This window comes from Gouania willdenowi, chromosome 22 (genome assembly GCF_900634775.1).
Source record: "Gouania willdenowi chromosome 22, fGouWil2.1, whole genome shotgun sequence".
Taxonomy (NCBI): domain Eukaryota; kingdom Metazoa; phylum Chordata; class Actinopteri; order Blenniiformes; family Gobiesocidae; genus Gouania; species Gouania willdenowi.
This window is the reverse complement of record NC_041065.1, coordinates 12,800,936-12,823,909: the sequence shown is the minus strand read 5'-3', so window position 1 is coordinate 12,823,909 and position 22,974 is coordinate 12,800,936. Positions and strand designations below refer to the sequence as shown.

Here is a 22,974-nt window from a genome sequence, read left to right as displayed (position 1 = left end):
TTTTTTTAAAATCTCACTCTCAGGTTCTTATGGGGAGAGTGCCAGATCGAGGAGGACGGCCTGAAGAGATCCAGGCTCCGCCCCCAGAGATGCCGCCGTGGCAGAAAAGACAGGATGGGGGAGGGAGCTGGGGTGGGCGTGGTAGGGGGGGCTGGAGACAAGGTGGAGGAGGATGGGGACAAGGAACTCATCAAGGATGGAACAACAAACATGGAGACCATGGAGGACACGGAGGAAAGAGAACCAGGTACCACTATTAGCTGGTGGGAGAACTTTTGAACAAAAACATCTGGACTTATTTAGGCATGGAATTTTTTTTAAGCAGGAAACAGTCTCTGAGTGATTAATAGGAATGCTGCTAATATGAAGCAGAGTCAGTTTTCAGTGAGTAAACTTTACACCAGAAAGACAAGCCTGTTGGTTAGGATAACTGAGTGGTTGCATGACAACATTTCTTTACACAACCCATTTGTGTATAACTTAGAGTAACTACAACCCTGCTTTCTGCTGACCTGCCACTAGGAGGGAAATTTAAAAAATGCCTCTTATGGGCGTTACTGCTGTAGCAGTAAAACACGCCCACACCGCTGTGCGCAGAGACACAGTAATGTACACAATGTGTCTGTACACACACCACAAGTTCATAAACTGAGATTTGTCACTACAACCACAATCACGAAGCTCACACACAACCTTACAGACATCACTCAAGGGCAAAGAGCAACGCTCTCCCACCACCTCACGCACCTAGCGACACACATCCACGCAGAGACAGACGGGAATACACACACAGCATAGATGTGTCTGTATACACACACAGTCCACCCAAAAGGACTCCCTCTGATTAGCACAGAATCAAGAACATCACGGCGGCTGTTTCACATGGAACACAGTAGTCTTCCTCAGTCAGGCTGTCAATCATTGGTCACTGAGAGCTTTGATTGGAGGAAACCCTCCTCCTTCCTCTCAGCTTTTATAGGAGGGGAGGGGCCAACAGTGAAAGTAATGAATCTAAAGAATCTGTTTCAGCCAATAGCAAAATTCAATTATAATGTGAAGAGTGGGACAAGGATTAATACATAAATACTATGTATTCAGCAGGAAAAAAATGGGTTTGGGGTTTACTTGCTCTTAATTTCATCTGTTTTGTGACTAAAAGCCTATTGTGTATGTTTACCTTTAAGGTTCATTGTGTTGCACATCTAGTGTAAAAAAAAAAAAAACAGGCTTTAATAATCTGTTGAAACAAAACACTATGATATACGATAGGTTTAGTCATCATCCCTGACATTTAATGTGCCATGAGTTGTGCAGACTGTGAGGCTTTAGGATGGGGTGGGCCTGGTTAGATGTGTCCCTGTGCTAACACACCTGGTTTAAACCAATGTATTGTCATCAAGCTGTGCAGAAGCATAACGAGCCATTCATATGATTCAGGTGTGTTGGAGCAGTAACACATCTAAAAGTCTCAGTGTTCCTATCCCTACTTTAAGATGACAGTGCAGACATTTTACTGCATTTATAAGACTGACTTGTGATGTATAAATAAGACTTTCACTTAGGTTTTACTTACTGTTTCCTTTGACATGTGCTGCACACATTAAAGAACATAAACCAGAATTCCAAAGTTTTATTCTTGGACAAAAATACTTTTGACACTTTGTTCCAAAGGCAAGTTGTATTTATACACAATCTGTACATTAATCACGATTCTTTAAAGCCATTTTGTACATGGATTAAAATTTTCATCTTAGAATCTACTGGTTTCAGTCTCCAAAGTAAGACTTTGTAGTAAAACTAAAAGGGAAAAAAATAAAATAATGCAACATTGAATCTGGATCCCAATCTCCCCCAGTGAAGCTCATTCTCTGAACTTTGTCAAACATTGTTGTATTGGCACCTTCACACCATGTGGTCGTCAAGTTTGTAAACATCTGTGCTGGAAAAAAACAAGAAGCTGTGATATGTTCAATATTCAGGTTATTATGAGACAATTGCTTTAGAGAAACTGAGTTTGTTCGTCCTTCAAACTGAATATTTCCATCATCACCTACGTGAAAACCAAAGTGTAACAGTTAGGAACACATTAACATTATTTGAGATTAAAACACAACTGATGCCGAATGAGAAACAATTCCTTCATGTCACCAAAATCACATCAAAAGTTTCCGGTGTCTTAAATCAAACGTGACATAAGCAGTCCAGTGTTTAAAAATAAACTGAACACAAACTTCATTTCATTATCTCAAGTTTTTGTTCACATCAATAAATCATTATCAAAACCAAAAGCGCCAGGATATCCTGCCAGTCCTTTAAAAATAGTTCTTTTAAATAATAAATCAGCATCTATAAGCCTTTCATTGGATCCTTATGTACAGTAAAGGTACTGTCAAAGTGCTGGGCTTCATTAATAAGCTATTAAGTATAAAAATCTTTATAATACTGTTAAAAGGCAAGTCTTTGTGCTACTGCATGTGGATCCACACATGCCTAAACTCTGCTGTGCAAATGCTGCACTTTGTCTGAGACGTTTAAGGTCAGATCAGCCTGGAGTTACGGAGGTACTCTATGAGGACTTTGTAGACAAACGTATACTGGGACAAGGTCTGGACTATCAGCATCCTCTGAGCACGCAGAGCCGTCAGGATCTTTGGGATGTCCAGGGTCTGAAAGGAGACTTTGGTCATTTCTTTAAATCTAAACTATAGTAAGGATTTACTTTTGTTTTTCCTACTGACTTACCTCATTGTGCTCCAGACAAGCAATCATGATCTCAGACAGAATAATCACTCCCGTCCTACCCACTCCAGCGCTGCAGTGAACCAGGACAGGGAACGTGTTCCCTGAGTCGCTGATGCTGTTGGTATGTCTCCTCACTGATTGGATCTCCTCCAGATAGGCTGGAGACAAACACAGATATAAACCCAATGGGTCGATAAATTACTGCAGTTTTTCTGAAATGGATCCTCAACCTTGTTAACACATGTGGTCTATTGGATTCCCACCCAAAAGGACTTCTATCCTCAGGGTTTGGGAGTCTTGGAACTGTCGCCCTCTGCAGTCATAGACTGTTTTTATCCTCTTTTGGTTCAACAAAAAGGTTCACATCGACATCGTTGACATTTACTGATTATTTCGAGCCACCAAAAGCAGCACAAATTGGCATTTTGACCTAGAAAAGTGTTAAATGATCTAGAAATTGAAAACAATGGGATGATTACATGCCATGTGACATCATCAATCATGTGCTTTCAAGATGACAGAGGTTTTGATAGAGGTTTTATTAACTTTTAAATATAAAATTACTTTTTAAAACAAATAAGATGCAAAATAATGTGTTTTGTTAGGTACAGGTGTACTAATAAGGACAGGTTTGTAAAAACAGTGGAGGATCCATTTCAAGGTGGAAACACTTACTGAGGAAGCCTTTGAAGTCTTCTGGACAGCCGTGGTCCGGCCAGTCCGTGTACTGCAGGTGCCACACGGTCCTCTCTTGTCCGGTCAGCAGATATTTGATCTTTAGTCCTGTTGTTGCGTAACATCCAGACTCCGTGCGGAACCTGGTGGTGATCTTGAATCGGCCGTACTGCACCGTGGTGTGACGAGAGCCCAGTCGAGGCCAGTACCTGAAACTTTTCTCTCGCCCGTTCTCCTACAGAGGACGGTTTAACACGGAAGTCATGAAACGCTGCAGCTATGAGCCATAAAACTCTCTCACTCACACACACCTCTTCAGCTGTAACCATGGCGATGATGGAGACTCCTTGTTCCCACACCATCTGCCAGAAATCCTGACAGGTGTTGGACAGAGGACCCTGTGTGGCGATGTAACTCCACTCCTGACCACTCACAGTTATCTGAGGACACAGGAAGCAGTCAGGAAACAACCCAGAGATGTTTCCACAGGAAAACACTAAAGAGCCATGTTTTTTTTTTTTTTAAAAAACACTGTGGGGATGTGCTAAAAAGATTCCATTAATTGTCACTGGCTATTCATTTCTTAAATTGAAAATTATATAAATCTTAAATACAGAAGGTAATAAAAGCAAATCCTTTGGCTTTTTAGAAGCATGAAGTCAACCAAGTCACAGGATGAGTGAAGCATAAGACTGACTAATGTTTGTAAGCTTAACTCATTGGAACAAAGCACAACACCTATGGGTGGATTCACTAAAGGTTTAAGGGTATTAAAACGTGTGCAAATGTCACTCCACGCACTAATAAGGCGTACAAACCCCAGGGAATCAGGACTGTGCAGTTGCTGTGCGTCACAATGTGCCCTCAAGCCATTGAGCGTGTTTTCCTCTGATTAATATGTAAAGTAGCCGGATCTCACAAGGGGAGCAAAAAGTTGGGAGGACGACATGCAAATAAATTAATGCAAGGGACGCAGTGCAATTCATCAAACCAGGAAATGTTTTGCGGTGACCGTTTTATGCGCCAAAAGTAGTAGGACTCAGAAGCAGGTACAAACTCACACACAGACATCATGGCTGCACTGAATGTTGACACAAAACACTGCGGTGGAAAAAAAAGTTAATATTTCTAGTATAAGAAAATAATTTCAATAAAACAATAGTCAATATTTAACCGTTTAAACGTCAACGCAGTGATGGCACAATGTTCACATATGAGAGTGTGGTGACAGCGCCACTCGGAGGTCAGACCTGCTGGATGATGGTCAGTAGATCATCTTCAAATGGTGCAGACTGAATAGACTGTGTAGCTGCAATAACGCAGTTTCTGTCCAAATCTGCCTGTTTTTCATGGACTGATCAGAGCAAAGTTACAGAACCTGAGGGAGCAGCCACTTTAAATTAGGGGGAAAAAATGACATTAGGTTTTAACGTTTAAAAAAAAAGCATTTTTATTTATTTCATTCTCTAAATTACTAAATGTTTGTACAGCAGAAAGACGTCCATCAAATCTTTTTACTATATGTTGCGTTTTATTTATTTATTATTATTTCATCTTTTTTTTTTTTTTTAATCCTGTAGCACTTTGAGATTTGGAATCAAATATAAAGTGCATTACAAATAAAATGTATTATCATTATTATTATAAAATCAAATTTATCTTCTTCAGATAGTGTGTGCTTCTGTGCTCTCACATCTTTACAATGAACGAGCAAAACGCTCATTTAAATAGGGCGGTTTCCAACACTTCTGTACATGCACTAATCATTGCTGCAATCTTAGTGAATTCCTCGCAGCAGGTGAGAAAACTGCATCACTCAAGGATTTAGGGACGCAACTGGTTTACCACCCTAAACAGAGACAAATGGGTGTTAATTACATTGCTCTCCATTCTCTGAGGTGCTCTGTTTAGACTGTTTAACACTATTAGAAAGTCAAATTTAATGGTTTTCTTTTATAATAATATTTCTATTAAGTATTTAAACTAGTGTTTAAAGGGTTGAAATCCTTTACATCCTTATTGTTCTTAACCCTCTGGGGCCTAAGGCGTTTTTGCTGTTTTTTCACTGCGTTTGATTTTACATTTATATTTCATAAAAGGAAATCCATAAACCTTGCTTCTTTGGTATAATTTTTTTCTGCAGAACCTCCCAAATGTGACTGAAGTATTTTATTTAATATGGCATACAATATTAACACAGTGGATCTAAAACCACTATAAAAACTCAAATTCCAGTGGGAAAATGTTGTGTTTTTTTTTTTTACTAAAACACTCAAACATTTTTAACGAATCATTTTTATTGCTTGGATACAAAATCTAAATTATACATTTCAAAAACTTATATACAGATTACTTAAAAAACAGTTATATATCGCTATTTACAGTGAAATGGAAGCAATGTCTTAGGTGATTTTGTCCAACTATTTACAAAAAAGTGTGAATCACATATACAGGGAAATAAATTATTTGTGCCTCTGTGTTGATATACAACAATAAACAAATATACTAGACACTACACTACACTCCAATTTCACTCAGTACACACCAACTAAACAGTCAAATCACAGTAATAATCGCTATAATCTCCAGTCTCTCAACTCACCCTCTCTTTCTCCGTCTCTGTTTCCCTGTCTCTTGAAAACAAAATGCCCGCTATATGTGGACATTTTGATTGGACAATGGCATTCTTCTTCTCAACCAATAGGAAAAAGCTATCGGGCTGGGCTTCATTTTTTCCTTTTATTTTTAATCTCTATTACATTAATATTATTTTTAATAAACACAAAAACACTTCTATATTGTTGTGGTATCATTTCTAAAGTGATTTCTGCTAATAGTGGGACAGGATATTGACGGCGTTGTGTTTTGTTGTTCAGCGTTCACATTCACTGAATATTATTTGCTGATTTTGCTCATTCCTGACTTGCTGCTGGAGCTTAGGGAACAAATATGATCCCATGTTCAGTCAGGTCTGCGCTCCACGCACGGGCCGACCGGTCTGGTCTGCATACTGGGTTCTATGTTCTGGTTATGTTCCACTTGTGTGTATTCAGTGGTTAACTGATGCTGAGATTTCCCATGGCCGAGAAGGCATCATGGTTACGTGCAGCTTTCTCTGCCAATGTGTGTCTTTGTTTACATGTGTTCTGAGTGTTGATTGGCTGGGAGGCAGGGAAAAGGGCGGGCGTAAGCGGGGAAAAGAGTGAACAATTCAGTAACTACGACCTCCATTAAAGCCTGTAAAACTGTGGTAATGGCTCGAGTTACCGCAGCATTGCGGTGCATGTGTGCGCGCTCCCCCATCGCCACGCTACTAATCTACCGGCTCTTTGAAACGATCATGTGATCAGGACGTGCCGGCGCATCCGTCGGCCCCAGAGGATTAATAAAGCGAGTTATCATCCTCATTCCTGAAAGTCAAGATAAGCAAAAGGACGTTCTGATAACTGGTTTGAATAGACGAGGAGCGGTGCCTTGCTAATTAAAACACCATGATGGTGGAACTGAAATAATGAGTCAACTGTCTGAAAGTATGTCATCATATCCTGCTCCTGGACAGCTGCAGCTCTGCATGCTTTACATGTTTCCCTGCTTCATCACCACTGACACACAGAGGAAGTCATTGTCCATGTTTACCAACCCCAGTCAAACCCAGAATAAAAACAGTAGTCCTTACTCTGATGTGTGAAGCGTTGATGTAGCCCGTGTTGTTCTCTTTGGTGGGAACCAGCTCCACTCGGGTGTCGTCGTAGGGCAGGACGTCCTGGAAGCGGTTTTTGTCTCCACTCTCCAACATCTGGGCCACGGTGCACTCCCCACCAGGCAGACGCTTAGGGATGCTCTCATACTCTTTCAGCAGCTCCCCACTCTCCATGTGCTGCTCAAGGACTTTACACTAACACACACCATGTACATTACAAGTGTGCCAATACCAGGGTTGGGGTAAATAATTGCGTAATTGATAATTAATTACAATTATGGTGTAATTATAACTGTAAGAATCTGCTGCTGTTATAATTAAAGTGTAATTGACTATAGATAATTGACTTTATAACTGTCATGAAAATTCTACAAAAATTGACAATTATAATTTAACACTAAACTGGGAAATCATGTTACAGTTCTATGTACAGTTCTACACATATATAGTTAATTATTAAAATACGTTCCATATCAACTTTTCCCACAAAAAATGAAATCGAGAGGTATATTGACACAAAAATAAGGCACACAAAAAATATTAAAACCTATATTTTCATTAATAGGAAGCCTAACAATGTGACCAATAGATAGGGGAAAAAAATTAGATGATAGATATTAGTTTTTAGTAGGGATGTAACGATTAATCGTAAGGCAGTTAAAAATGGATTCATAGGTATCACGGTTCATATTTTTATTTTTTTAAATAGCAGAGGGCGCCATCTATTTATCCTTCTCTTGTCCAGAAGCTGAGGCTGTGGGCGGAATCTCCAACTACTCTATTTTTGGCCGCCTTCTACTCTTAAATATGTTCATAAATGATTTCTTAACCCTTTTAGCACCGAAAGAATATCTGTAATATTACGTGAATATCTGTAAAAGTCACATTTTTCTATTAGCTCTGTCTGCTAGTGCATAGCATCTCTTCTTTACTGCAAGAATATCTGCATGGCAACCGACCACTGGGTTACCAGCGCCCCCTGCTGGTCGAAACAAATATCTGCCGTGAATACAGTGCAATGATTGTTTTTTTTAAAGTCCAATTGTTAAGACAAAATCCATTTTCAGTTGCACTTTTAAAAAGAAAAACTATCATGCAATTTTGCATTGTTTACTATAGAACCAGAATTTAAATTAATAGGCTTCTTCATTTGTATTATTCCTTTATTTATTTCATTCAAGATTTATTTTTAGTTAAATTGCATTGTTTTGAATAGTTTATCAAGGGATTCTTTTGACAATGAAAAAGGAAAATAGTACAGTATTTTCTAGTTTTTCCCCGAAAAAAATAAAGGAATATTTTTCAGTCATCATTTGTCTACAGTCCCATTTTGTAAAATAAATTGATAGATAATTGTATCGTGAACCCAGTATCGTGAATCGAATCGTATCAGGAGTTCAGTGAATCCTTACATCCCTAGTTTTTTTTAATGTATTTTACAACTGATTTAGGAACCGTTATCATTAGAGATGCTAACAGAAAGCTAACACAAGAGGAAGATTAACTTTTACTAGGTTATTTATTTCAGGCTTTAAAATCCTAAGCATGATGACAGCATTGATGAGAATCTGCATATTTACCTTTGACTGATTAATTAATTGTGTTCCTTCATCTTCCACCGTTTATTTAAAAACCTCAATTCCATTAAGTGTATTTAATTCAAAACCTGCAAAGTTTATTTTGCCAATCACTCAAAAAGGCATACAGCTAATAATCGATCTGCTCCGGTCTCAAACGCTCTCTCAGTCCTCGCACTGGTCGAGCGACCAGGGGATTCATTACCAGTAAACTCACTGATCGGTGATCGACCCAAAAATCCTGATCGTGCAAAGCCTATTCTTTATTTTTACTGAATATGACAGCTTTTGTGTTGGTTCAGATTGAGTTAGCTGACTAAGCTAATATCTTAGTTGTTTTTATATTGTTATATTTATTCATTTTGTAATATGATTATTGTTGGATTTGGAGATTTCACATAAACAAAAGGAAATGGTGATACATATGTTTGGTTACCTTAAATAACGGATATTGACACAAAAACTAGTTTAAAAGTATGAAATGGACCAAAAAGTGGAGAACAAAAAAAAAAAGACGCATTGGACATTGTTAGTCGTAATAACCTAATCGTGAGGTTCCTTAAATGTCACACACCCCTAATGTCTGACTCACAATAATGGCTCTTGGATTCCTGTTTCCTATTCTCAGCAGGTTAAACTTTTCTTTCTTGTTCAAAGAACAAGTTACTGTTAACATGTTGCTGCTGCAATAACCACAACATGAGATAAGAAACAAGTGTAAAGATTTGATTAAATTTAAAAGTGCCACTATCTCATCAACAATAAAAACATGTGCTAAACATGATTCAGACCATTAAAGCCCACAATCTGTCACAGCACTGTTTTGCACAGAGTAAAAATTATTAATAATTATGAATTAATGTTTTCCTGCTAACCCTAACTCAATGTATATCGAGTGATAAACTAGGGCACAATAACATTAGAATGGCACAAAAAAAGAAGCTTGGTTTATTCTGGTCTGACCTATTTACAATCAAAATGGGTTAAATGTGGCCGCAGCAGTACAATAAGTTTAAGCTCTTTGTCTTCAAACAACCAAAGTGAAAAATAAAATAACTTGCATATATCAACAGATCTCACACAATATTCATGCTTTTTAAGAGTAACTGAATGAAATAGTTCCGTGTCCTACCCGCTCGTCGTTGGAGGCTCGTTCTGGATCATCCTTCATCTGACTGTGCATGGGCTGTCCGCTCGCCGACAGCCCGTTGAGCTGTGCCACCTTCAAAGGCCCCATCTTCTTCACCTCTACCCGGACTCCTTTCTTCATACCCTGGTTGAACAGCAGAGTGAAGGCAGAGATAGAGTGAGAAACAATGGCTGCTGAGGCTCAGAGCGTACGCTGATCTGAGAGGGGCGGGAACGGAACTACACAGACATGCTGCATGTTTTTGCTGGGAATAACTCACCTTACTGGTTACTCCAGGACGTGAAACAACATTCCTTTAATGACTTGGTATATGTCAACAAATACCTGCATGCATTGCACACTACTGTAATCGCTATAGGACTGACAGTAATATTTATAAAAAACTACATGTTAAACAGGCTATTTATGGGACTGCAGCAACAATGGAGAACACCTTTAAATGTTTTTATTTCCCTTAAAATATAAAATAAAAAATCTCTATAAATAAATAAGGGGAGATTAAAAAGTAGAACTATAATCACTCATATACAGTAATGGTTGCCCTCCTTTCAATGTAAAACTTTCAAAAACAAAAAGTAAAAGATCTATAAAAGTTTTTATATTGATAAAAAAAAATGCTGTTGGTTGTAAATAAAGTATTATATTATGTCCTTGTCAGTATGTTTTATTGTTATCTTAAATGTATTATGATTATAAATGAAATTAGCTCATGGCTAAATCTGGCACATTTACACAAGGTATTGTACTGGTGTTGATTAATGTGCACTGTCCTCTCCAAATAAACACAGAGAAACTTGCAGAAATGACTTTGCTGTAAATCCAGTGGCAGCAGTAAATATTTGGTATACAAAGGACTAACTGTAGCTCTCTGAGCAACAGTAACAAAGACATGACAATTAATTAGTTTGATCCTGGAGACAAAAAAATAAACACATTGTGTAGCTCTGATGATACGCATGTTGACAAATATTGCTACCTTTCAATTCTGTGCATGTTGTGGTCGCTGTGGTCTTCACCTCTCCTGACTTCCAGGGGGTGTTTTTTAGCACAATTATGACACAGAAGTGTCAGTCAACACTTTTTAGTATTAGATACAAACTGTACTGTAAATACAAATGCAGATTATGAAAAGCTGTTAGTTTATTTAACCTCAAGTTAAAAATAACTTATTAATCACAAAAACAACAGAAAATCTGTCCAACACTTAAGTATAAAAGCATTTTAAATTTGGTTGATGAAATAGTTACTCTTCTTTCTTTATTGTTGGCGTGTTGCAACCAATATTGCCAGCTACTGTATATGTTTTATTTAATTACTTTTCCCTTAGAAACATAGTTACTAATTTTGTTCCTGAGCTTTAAAAAGCTCAGCTGAAAGGCTGCAGTATTGATTCACACTGATTTTATGAAAACAGAAATCCACAGCGGTTTTTCAAGCAAGGAGAAATAAAAAGTGACTCACTGGAGGAGGTAAACCTTCTACTGTTTTCTTTCCCGAGGGCACATCGGACACGGGCCGCTTTTTAAAATCCTTCTTGTTCTTCTGCTTGGCGTGACTGCTCAGGTCTCCCTCAGACACAGAGGGCATTATCCTGGGTTGTCGTAAATCTGAGCGCAGGTACAGAGGTTCGCCTTCCTGGATCATTGGATGCACCTTGTAAACCAAAGGTCCAGTGAGAGCAGGTTCGAGGGCGGAGCCTATTGGATAAGCAGGAGGCGGCTCAACAGGAGTGTGCTGCTGAGTGGGGGGTGAGGTGAGAGAGGCCAGGCTGTGATGCGGTGATGAAATGGGGGCTGCTGCTCCTTCATCAGACAGAGGAGTGTGACGCTCACCGTCTTCCTCCAACTCCTCGTCTTCCCCACTGCTGTGGACGAGCATCGTAGCATCTGAAAGAGACTTTTTGTGTCCGTACAAAACCTCCTCCTTAATGTCCTCTTTGCACTCAGTCTTTGTGTGTTCTAAAAACACATCAAGCTGGGAGCTCTGGGAGTGGCCGGCGTGGAGCACGACGGCAGATGTGGTCGTTTCTGCTGCAGAAGAAGAGACAGTCCGCTCTTTGACCCTCAGTCCCTCAATGCTGTGTGTCAAACCAGCAATCTCTATTGAGTTGCGCTTGTGAGTGTGATATTGGTATCTGAGTTGAGGTGCACTGAAAAGCGGCTCCGACACTTCCTGTAAAGAGTGTGCCACAGGCAGACTGTCCTCCTGAAACGTCTGCACTGAATGATGGACCCGTCTCGTGATAATCAAGTCAGGATTGCTGCTGCTGACGTACAGGTGGCGGGACAGGTCAGGTGTGCTGTTAGCGGGTCGGGGGTGTGGGTAATGGTAGGGTGGGGGCGGGCGGTAAACCTGCGTTCTCATTATGTTGGGAGCTGGATACTCCTGGGCTTGCTGCAGCTGAACATTTGTAAGCTCAGGGACGCTGACGGCCCCCACCACAGGCCTCCTCTCTGTGGGGTAAGGATACGGAGAGGGGTTATGGAAGCTGGAGCCCAGGTGAAAGGGGTGGTGGTGGTGGTGTTGGGTTGTTCCGCGATGCTCCACCCTGATCTCTGGTTGGCTGTAAACGAGGGGGTCTGGTCTGCTGTAGGCGTACGAGTTTCCAATGTTAAGGTTCCTCATGGAGTGACTTTGCCGATGTTCTTGGGATAGAAGCGGTCCTCCTCCTCCCCAGTTCTTTTGTCGCATCACGGTCTCGTAGTCGGGAGTAGAGCGGTATGACGGCGGGATGAGCGTGCTGTGGCGGTGCGTGGGTACGTAGTCGGGCCTGGTGATATCGCTGGTGATGGACGGGTTGGAGGACATGGGTGAAGGCTGGTGGTAGTGCTGTGGGTTTGTTAGTGAGCTGGTGCTGTGAGCGCTGTAAACGCTGCCATTCCTTAAACGGCCCCCACTGCTGTACTCCAGAGGAGAGCGGTCCAAGCTGGTCTGAGAATGGTAGTAATACCCGTTCTGGCTGTTGATATACAGGTTGTCTACAGAAAAGAGAATGTTTCAGCTTAACAGTTCATTAAGACCATTTTTATTTCTGCGTGTATGAGTCATGATAACTCAACCTTAATACTAACCCTGTGAAGATGTGTAAGGCTCTGTGAAATGACCGTTGTAGTGCATTTGTGGCGGTGACATCATGAAGGCTTGTGGCTTTGGCTGAAAAACAACAAAGTTTTTGTACACAGACAAAAAACAGTTTGACAATATATTGCTGTTAGAAATTTTTTTTAATATGGATCTCAAGTTGTTGTAATGCATTTGAGAATGGGCCGTTACCAGAGATATTCGAGTGGAGGATCTCCGTCTGACAGGGTTCACTGCAGAAGACTGGGTTGGACTCCTATAATTAAAGAAAATAAAGCTTCAATCTTTTCAGCATTAAAAGTTAATAAACGATGGAATCTGATATTTGTCATCCACTAGATCAGAATGCAAGATCAAAAACCAAATTGTAAAATCACATTAAAACAGGCAGTTTCCAGTCACCCCAGCCCTCTAATAAGCTAAGCTTGTGTATAAATTATTGCAACATGATTTAATTAAAAAGGAAATTAATGCTAAATGCACAAAAGACAAAAACAACTAATAACTAAACTCTGGCTTTGATAAAATGAATGCAGCGTCAGCAACCAACTTTATCATTATAGAAGTAATTTAAGTCCCGCCCACCAAACAAACAAGCGGCTGAGAGCCACAGATCAATCAATACATCAATAAAACATGAAGCAAACACACATACACATAAGAATTTCATTATGTATTTATTTTTTCTTTTCAAATATTGTGCTTTGTTGAAATGTCAGTGCTAAATAAATATTTCTGTAATTGATTTATTATTTGAAGCATTCATATTAATTAATGCAATGGCTTGATTTTAGTGATGTTACTACAGTGGTACTAATAATTGGCAAAATAATTTCAGTTTTCGGCCAAGAAAATTCATTTTGGTACATCTCATATACTGTACATATACACACACACTCTCCTAATGTGAGTATGTGTCACAGTAAACGGCAGCCCTATGAAGCTGCATTGATGATGTGGTTACAAACAATGGAGTGGAATAGCCATAGTGGCAGGACGCTGCAGTAGTGAGACATCCTTCACCGAGCTCCAATGGTGGATATTCTGTCCAGCAAACAGATCTGACTTCATGTGATTTGAAGGACAGCTGCCCACAAAGGGTCAGAACTGTGACAGCTGTGTGCTGCTAAAGCCATGAGAAAGTGTTTACTGGTAGCGATGTTCCACCCGTAATAATGTACAGAAAGTGTCTCAGAATGAAAAGCTCTAAAGGTTTTAGAAACTTTACTCAGCAGCACAGATTGATGGGAATGATGAGCCACTAATGACTCCAGAACCATAAGTTGCCGACCTGTGGTTTAGACAGGGTCTCACCCTGGGATCCACATTTTGTCATGTCATTAAATTGCAATGCACTTTTTTTTTTTAAGAATTCAACCAACCAAATTTTGTTTTTCAAAAATAGCTGTTGAAAAAACACATATATATATACATACATAACATAAATGTATATATTTTCCAGTGCAACATGCATTTCACAGCAAACCCATCAAAAGAAAAGTTTGTTTCAAAATAAAGGACAAGTCCAACATGACAGACATTAAGCATTTATTTAATTTTGACCAGCTGTCCGAAACCCACTTTTGGGTCCCAACCCACCAGTTGAGAATTGCTGGTTTAGAGTGAGCACAAGGAGGAACATACGCTACGACTCACAATTATCCTGTATATGAGCAATTACTTATTAAGTAAAATATTTGCTCGACTGTCAGTTTAATCTAAACACTGCCAAATAAATTAGTTACCAAAAAAGTTGGGCAAAATCTTGCTACTGTTGCAGCATAGATATATGAGAGCAAAAACAACAGTTACCTCAGGTAACTATGTTGAGTATGTTTGGAACGATTTTAGGAAGTTTAAAAGCCCATATTGACATCTAGTTAGGGAAAGTTAATGAAACAGATATGAAATGAAACAGGACAAACTGACGTGAAAATGAAAAAGAAATATAATTTTAAAAACGGAATCGGGGAACTTTTAAATGGAAAATCTTGAGGCTATAATAAGCTTATGAGGCATTGGGAGCTGCTCAATCACAGTGACAAAATGACATCAGCTACAACGTGAGCGGTGGCACACGGTGCTGCTCACCCCTTATTAGAAGGCAAAGAGGGACGAGAGAGCATTGGAAAACGAGGAAACGATAGAGTGAGAAGGGACTTCTGGGAGCCCTCAGAAGGCAGGGGGTCACCCTCCTCTCTGAAGAGAGAGGAGCAGAGGAAGGCAGATGTGAGGCTTTGCCAAAGAGGAGACACATGCATGAGCCAAAGGAGGAACAAAGAGACGACGCTATGAATGGTAAACACAGAAAAAAAAAAAAAAAACACTTACAGGCTACTCTTGTTAATCCTATAAAACTTGAGCCGGGCCAGACACATCCTGCACACATATTTGGACGTTTCCATGTCCTCCTACACGAGAGGATAAAAAAAATCTTTAATTATAGACTGTGTGGTTGAGTACATTATGTAACATGATTCCTGTGCATGTACTTGTTAATCACATATCTAAACAATTAATACAGCCCCACATACTAAACCATACAATGTAGAATGCCTGTTATGCTCTTTGCCAACAGATACCTTTAACAATAGCCCTGAGGATGGGCAGTGACTTACAGTCTGGAACTGAACACTTTCCTCTCGGCTGGCCAGCTCCAGGGCAAAGAAGGACCTGTTGTGACTCATGTTGTTAATTTCATGCCACCTACACAGACAGTTGGGACACATTGGCAAAAACAAAGAGGGGAGGAAAAACACATGATGTCATCGTAGCCAAGGAACCTCAAAATATTTTAGACAGTCTGTGGTACCGCATACTTTAAATTGGGCGTTCAAAAAACGATGTGCTATTAAATGATGCACTGTTGTAAGATGTATAATTCATCAAAGAATAGCATTTACTTTAATCTCGTTCTTCTGACTGTGTGGATTTTTGAGCTAAGCAACAAAAAGCAAGTCACATAAACACTTTCAATTTAATTACTTCTTTAACTGTCTCTGTGTCCCTCAATTAGATATTTTAAGTCCTTTCAGCAGTGTTGTAAAAAGCCTTTTCCCCACCCTGGACATACTTGAACAAAAGTAGCTGCCGAGAGTTTTTTTGCTTGACAAAAATGCCGTTAAGACAGGATCCCAAAGTTACATCTGTGCCTGTGCTGTCCTGTTCCAAAGAAAGGAAAACAATGTTTACATTGCATTCACATTAGAATTGTAGTAACTGGACAAAAAAACACAACCTTAGCTTGATAGCTCTCCTGACCGTAGCCATCCATCTTCTCCACCTCTTGCATGTACAGCATCTCTACTTCAGGGGCAGACAGACCCCTACACAGGCAAACAAATGCGCTCAAATCTCAGAGACAAAAGAAAATACACAGACAGGCTGATGACAGCGTGCTCATTGTCTCTAAGTTTGTACAAACAATTCCCCGGAAATGAGATTTCCTACTTGAATTATTAAATGTAAATGTTTGGTTAACTGGGATACATAAATTGACTGAAAACATGAATGCTAGCCCCATACAGGTTGGGGTCAATTATAATTGTAATAGCGTCAATTGTAATTAGTCACAATTATGACGTAATTATAATTGAAAGAATCTGTTGCTGTTGTAATCACAATTGAATTCAAATAATTTGGTTTGTAATTGGCATGAACATTCTATAATAAAAAATTGGAAATGTCCCAATACGACATTGCAGCCTTGCGTATCGGCTGATAACGATATTGATCCAATATCAGCATGAATCATACATACTTATTACTTTAAAAAAAAAAATGACTTATTTTGTAGTGTGGAATGTTAGAAAAGGCTTGATCAAGTGATGTTACTCAAACAGAGAACAACAGTCAGCAACAGTAGGTATGAGAAAAATTGACCATTAATTATCAACCAATAGGTTACATACATGTTAACCTTCAACATGATATCTACATTATTCCACAATTCAATAAAATAAATGAAAAACAAATTAGAAAAAAAAAAAATAGAAATTTTAATCTGATATTTGTTTTCAGACTGATATCGGACAAATATCGATATCAGATCCGGACACCCCTAATGAAAATTGTTATTTACATGTTACAGTTCTATAGATAAACATAAGTCGGTAACAAAGTTCTCCTACTATCTGCCAGTTCTCTTGAGAATAATTTTATCATTTAAAAAGAAATTAAATCGAGGGGTATACTGACAGGAAAAAGGCTCTAATGCCGGCAACATTAATACCAATATTTTCATGGATAAGGAAGCCTAACAAGGTAATTAAGAAATGAAAAAAAATTGTGATGATAGATGATATTTTTTAGTGTATTTTACAGCTGATTTAAGACATGGGTCAAAACTGACCCGTTATCATAAGAGATGCTAACAGAAAGCTAACACAGGAGGAAGGTTAAGTTTTATGGGGTCATTTATTAAAGGCTCAGTAAATGTGATTAATTGAATTACAACTTTAGTCATTGAAAATGCAATTGTATCAGACTTTCAGAAGAAAATAATTGTAATTGGAGAAAATGCCAATCACCGTAATTACATTTGAGTTGTATTTGAACATGGATAATCAAAGATGTAATTGTAATTGAAAAATGTAACTGACCCCACCCATGGTCTGATGTATGTCACTGATCAAGGGTGTAACATGCCACCCTTGCAGGTAAATAAAGACTACATTTCATCTTTAGGCTTCACACGGTAAACCAAGATGTTTTTATACTCCAGGACCAATGAATAAGGTAAGGTAATTTGATAAATAATTGCAGGTCCTATTAGGAGTGTGACAATATATTGCGATATTTTTCCGCACGATCGATTATCGATATGCTCCCGCTAAGTAACGAAGTTTTTTATTTTTTCAAAACCTTTTCTGCTTTTTCACTAAAATGTGCAGGTACGTCTTCACGGAAATTTTGTCACTGTTTGTTGAAGGAACCAATATATTGTTAACTGGAATACTGCACTATACTGGGGTCACTTATAAGAAAGACCCTAATTTTTGTTTACAGAAAGCACTATTAGAGATACTCGTTTACATTGGTATGTTGACCCTTATTTACAGAAATGTTGCACTAAAATAGTGTCACTGTTCATAGGACACTTTTTCAATGTATTGTCTTTCAGAGACATGAAATAAAAAAATCATTTTTTCACTTAATTTTTTTTTTTTCTTGTTATGTCATAGATTATCGTAGATTGATTTCTGACCAATATATCGATAATCGCAGTATCGTCACATCGTGAGATAATCCGTTATCGTGAGCTTTGTATCACATATCGTATCGTGAGATACCCAGAGGTTCCCACCCCTAGGTCCTATGCACTGTTTCACATGCATGTTTAGAAAGGCAGCTCACCTGAAAGACTGATAAAGGAGGGCCACCTTCTGTGTGGCCTCTTCCAACACACGCTCATCCTGAATCCAGTCCTTGCAAATGATGAGGATTTAAACCAATTAGAACCAACATCCTCATAGCTCCACTTTGATTTAATGGGTTTAAGTTATTTATATATATAAAAAAAAATCTCACAATAGGAAACAGTGCAAACTTCTGTAGAAACTCCTGGGAGTCATATCGGTTGAAGTCACCAAAGTCAGCTGTAGAAAAATAAAGACATGTCTAGATTTAGTAACAAACAGAATGGGTATTCACAAGTACAGAATGGCGAAATGCCTTTGGAAAGCATTTGTTATTGCTCCATGGTTTGACCACCGAGCTATTAAACTGTTTCTGTTTCAGACAGACTTTTGGCAACATTCCACGCTATGTTGAGTATCCCAGGCATCAGCACTGCTTAAAGGCAGCAGCCGCCCTTCATTCCTTACTATTCCTGCCTGCAATACAAATCTGGAGCAATTCAATTCCAATAAAAACAAGAACTGAGGTTTTGAATTGTTTCCAAGAAATAAATCCTGACTAAACTATAAGAACTTGCAAATGGATGATAAACATTAATTTATACTATGTTTCTTCTTCTTCTTTCTTCTGTCATTTGAACAAGGCTTTAACAGAAAGTGATCTCAGTGGTTCTGCTATCCTAACATCCAGGGCAATGAGTTGCAGTGCCTGATATAACATTGCCAGCAGTGTTTGAGATTCTTCTGGCAGGGCAAAACATTATGGGCACGTCAAAGCTTCAACTCCTACAATGAGGTTTCACATCCATCCTTTAAAACCCTCCGACAACCTTTTTTTTTCTTTTACACTGAATCAAAGTAAAAAAAGAGTGAATCAAGTTATTTTCACACCACTGATTAATGAGTGTCATATGAATTAAAACCTTAAAGGCCTGTGGTGTATGGCCTCATATTTTGCTCATTAAGCCAGTTTTTTTTTGTCCTCCACAACATCTTAGACATATACCGTGAAAGTTTTTCTCAATACCACACATTTATTAATCATAAATGTGCACCTTTAATAACAGAAACACATCTTCTCCAAAGTAATGCACAACACATCCATATTACCTTGCACTGCTAGGCTTGCTAATCTTATAGCCTGATCCAATGAGCAGCCAATCTTCCCCTCAAGTACATCCTTTTTTAACTGCAGATAATACTGATATCTGTGGTGAGAGAGGCAATTAATCAATTAGGATCAAGTGACAGAAAAAAAAAGTCAATATTTCAAAGGTTATTGTTAATGCACATTTTAATACACGACCCATAAACTCCACCAAACACAAAGAACAGCTGTCACATGTTTAAAACTCAATAATGAGCAATACTCTTAAAAGTTAAATGTTTACAGCTGAAACTTGTAAATGAGTGTAATTAGGAGAGAGCGTTGGGGTCACCTTGTGATCTCCTGTTGAAGCTGGACAACACTTGGTATGTAAAATGCGACTCCAAAGTACACAGTGGGCTCCAGCCCATACTTGTCCAGCTGCTTCTTCAGGGGCTTCTCTAAATCTATCCATCGCTGCTGGTTCTGCTTGTTGAAGTACCACAGACTGAAATATGTTATCTAGCGACCAAAAGTAGAAAGGGGAAACTATGTAATAATGACTTTAACCATAAAAAGTGCACCAGTTTATGTTTACATAGTTATAATCGTGAATACAAACAAAGAAAAAAAAACAGTGTGTAAATATTTGCAGGTTACAGAGGACAAGAATTGCCAAGTTATTATTGACATTTTAAAACACAAAAACAGACAATCTGATTTGTAAGTGAATAAACACTTAGAGGTGCAGCTCCTGCTGTGGGCATGGTATTAATTACCCTGATTATCAGCAAATCACAATATGAAAAGATATTTTTCCCTGTCACATATACTGCTGTGCTGAGTCTCTTACAAGTTGGATAAAATCAAATTAACAACCCTTCTTCGGGTTGAAGCGAAACACCCCAAACACGTTTTTTGCATTGATATAAGGTAGATATGAGTATGTATGTTGAACCAATAATTGATTGTAGACAGACTAAAGTACAAGCAGGAATATTACATCTACAAAAACCTATCACCACTGTGTAAATGATTTTACTGATGATTTTATTTTTTTTGCCGACTTTAATGTTCTTATAGATTTTAAGCTGTTGAATGTTTTCTGTAGCACTTTTTGATCACGTAAAGCACATTGAGTTGCCTTGTGTATGAAATGCGCTATACAAAAAAATTTGCCTTGCCTGGCCTAAAGTGTGAGATGAACAAATATTTAACTCAAAACACACCAGACAGTGGGGGGGGGGAACTAAAATGTTTGACTTCCCTCTAGAACTGTCTTGAGTAATTTCAGAATATAAAATACTTAATTAATATACTTTCCCACATTTCACAGAAGCCACAAAGAAAAACCTTACATTTTTGAATTATTTCTGTTTATAATGAAGATGTGGGTTTAATATTGACTAAAGGCAACAATTAACAGTAAAGGTCAACCGATATGGGATTTTCAAAGGCCGATGCAGATACCGATTTTTTTTCTTATTTCAGCCGATGGCCAATATCTAAAGCAGATATACTTTTTTTAAAGCCCATTGATTATGAAACACAATTGAAACACTCATATGATATAAATGTATATATTAGAAATTAATTACACCAATAGAACTCTTAACATTATTAATTATATTATCCTATTATATCGGCTTTTTATTTGTAAGCCTATTGGCTTCTACCTCTCCCATGCACATGCTACTATTACCTTTTTTGTTGTATATTCATACATCTGAATAAATGTTTTTCATGTTCTCTCTTTTTTCCTTTAATGGCTATTCTAAAGTGCCAAATAAATAAATAAAAATACATTTTTAAAAAAAAGGCCAACGGCCGATCTTGAAAAAAGTCCATATATCGGGCCCGATATATATATCAACTGGCCGATATATCAATGGACCTTTTTTTTTTTTTTTTCAAACAGCATCTAAATAACATGTTCTTGTTATTTTTAACTTCCAGCATGTAAAATCTTTAAATCATACCGTTTCAGGTAGAGCTGGGGTTCCCACATCGATCCGATTCATGATTAAATTAGATTTGGCGAATGATTTCAGCACCAATTTTACTTGAATATGAAAGAGTTCCTTGGAGAACTAATGATGTAAATAGTAAAATCTAACCAACTTGGAGCAGCATTAAAAACATGAATGTTTACATTAAGAACTGCACATGGAAAAAACGTAAGATTTTATGAATCGATATTTGAGAATTGACAATGTATGAGTAAACAACAGTTCAACTGGGATCCTGTTGCTATGCTTACACATTCCAGCTAAAAATGTGACCAGAAGATGACCCTTTAGAAAAATTATTCAGTGCTGAGATAGCAAGTCCTAAGACGAGTCTACAAAATGAGCACAATCAGCAGTTGTCTGCATGAAAACACATAAAGGTACATACCTCTCTTAACTCCAGTCTCTGGGCCACTGCCTCCAAACATTCCTGCCCAGTGCTCTCCACTGAAAGTGTAAACTCAACAAACTCTCCATTGAGAAGCTGAATTCGAGTTACAAGACAGCTCTTGCTTGAAACTGTATACCTTCGAGTCCTTTTGAGCTTCAGGCCAAATGGCAGGGGCATGTTTCAGACTTCTGTAAGTGGCAGGAGTGGGTGGGTGGGGTGGTGGTGGTGCTGGATCTTCACTCAGACCACAGAGTGTGTCCTTCTTGAGGTTTGCATGAAAATGTTAGAATTGCAGCAGGTAGTGAGTCTCATCATCCACTGACAAGATCTGCAGAGTCATTTTAAAACATTAAAACCCCAGCAATCAGAGCAAACAAAGATACAAACAAATGGACTGATGTGTCATTCATTTCACTGCAAGTTACCTTCGACGTTTCAACTCAAACACACTTTCCTACATTTAATCTACACTTTAAACGTGGGAATTATCTCAAATAAAACACTGAACATGTGGCCGCCAAACCTGATAAAAGTTTAGAAACGCCCACAGCTGTAGCTGATTAGTAATAGTTAACACCTTCCAGTTATTAGTCACATTCAAATAAGGGCAACCTGCTAGAAACATTCACACAATTCACCATTAGCATAACTTTGGGAGACGTAACAAATAAAACATGGCTCGTATTTATCATTTATAAAGTTTAGCTAGAGTATGTAGCGATGTTTCGTCCGTTTTGAGGCTAACGGGGCTACAAGTCCAGCAAATAGACGACACCCAAGCGAAGTTGACGTTGGTAAATAGTTAGGTTTTTTGGGGAAAATGGTGAAATTACCTTCAGTAATGAGGTTTAGTTCTGGTAGTCCAACCGTTAACAAAGCTGGTGAATTTTCGCCATCAAAGAGGGGAAGTTTGTTCTTCTGTAAACCTGGCAGCGGCATGAAGCTGCTCATCTGTCGTCAGGTTGTTTTAAATCCAGTCGTAGTATCGTTCCATGCCTCCTGTTCACTCACTTCACTCCGGCTCCCAGCGTGTTCCTCTTCCTGGGACTGGAAATGCAACAAGTGTATACATCCGCGGAACTGAGTTTTCTAATTATGGCTTCTTCTTAACGTCCTTAATTGCGCCAACATAAACAACATAAAGACACTGACAATAAATGATAACATTATTATTGAATTCGTTTCTCAATGATGCGCTTTATAAA

The 22,974-nt window shown here is 38.5% G+C and overlaps 2 protein-coding genes across 3 annotated transcripts in view; one reads left to right on the top strand and one right to left on the bottom strand.

Moving 5' to 3' along the window:
* Positions 1–1,833, top strand: part of fam98b (family with sequence similarity 98 member B) — a 9,195-nt gene extending 7,362 nt beyond the window's left edge. The window contains exon 8 of the mRNA XM_028438729.1: positions 24–1,833. Within this exon, the coding sequence (XP_028294530.1) occupies positions 24–260 (237 nt within the window). The 3' untranslated portion in view covers positions 261–1,833. The remainder of the gene's footprint in view (positions 1–23) is intronic.
* Positions 1,616–22,974, bottom strand: ptpn21 (protein tyrosine phosphatase non-receptor type 21). 2 transcript variants are annotated; one of them, XM_028438726.1, is made up of 20 exons: positions 22,603–22,974; positions 21,767–22,097; positions 19,722–19,891; positions 19,393–19,490; positions 18,455–18,522; positions 18,281–18,351; positions 16,164–16,251; positions 15,999–16,087; positions 15,544–15,631; positions 15,257–15,336; positions 15,017–15,124; positions 13,118–13,181; positions 12,916–12,997; positions 11,306–12,822; positions 9,827–9,967; positions 7,094–7,312; positions 3,729–3,857; positions 3,418–3,652; positions 2,743–2,900; positions 1,616–2,666 (listed from the first exon to the last, which is right to left on the bottom strand). In XM_028438726.1, the coding sequence occupies exons 2-20, from the start codon at positions 21,944–21,946 to the stop codon at positions 2,538–2,540; spliced, it is 3,714 nt and encodes a 1,237-aa protein (XP_028294527.1). In that variant the 5' UTR covers positions 21,947–22,097; positions 22,603–22,974; the 3' UTR covers positions 1,616–2,537. The 2 variants fall into 2 exon arrangements, with proteins under 2 accessions (XP_028294527.1, XP_028294528.1); XM_028438727.1 differs by lacking the exon at positions 15,017–15,124.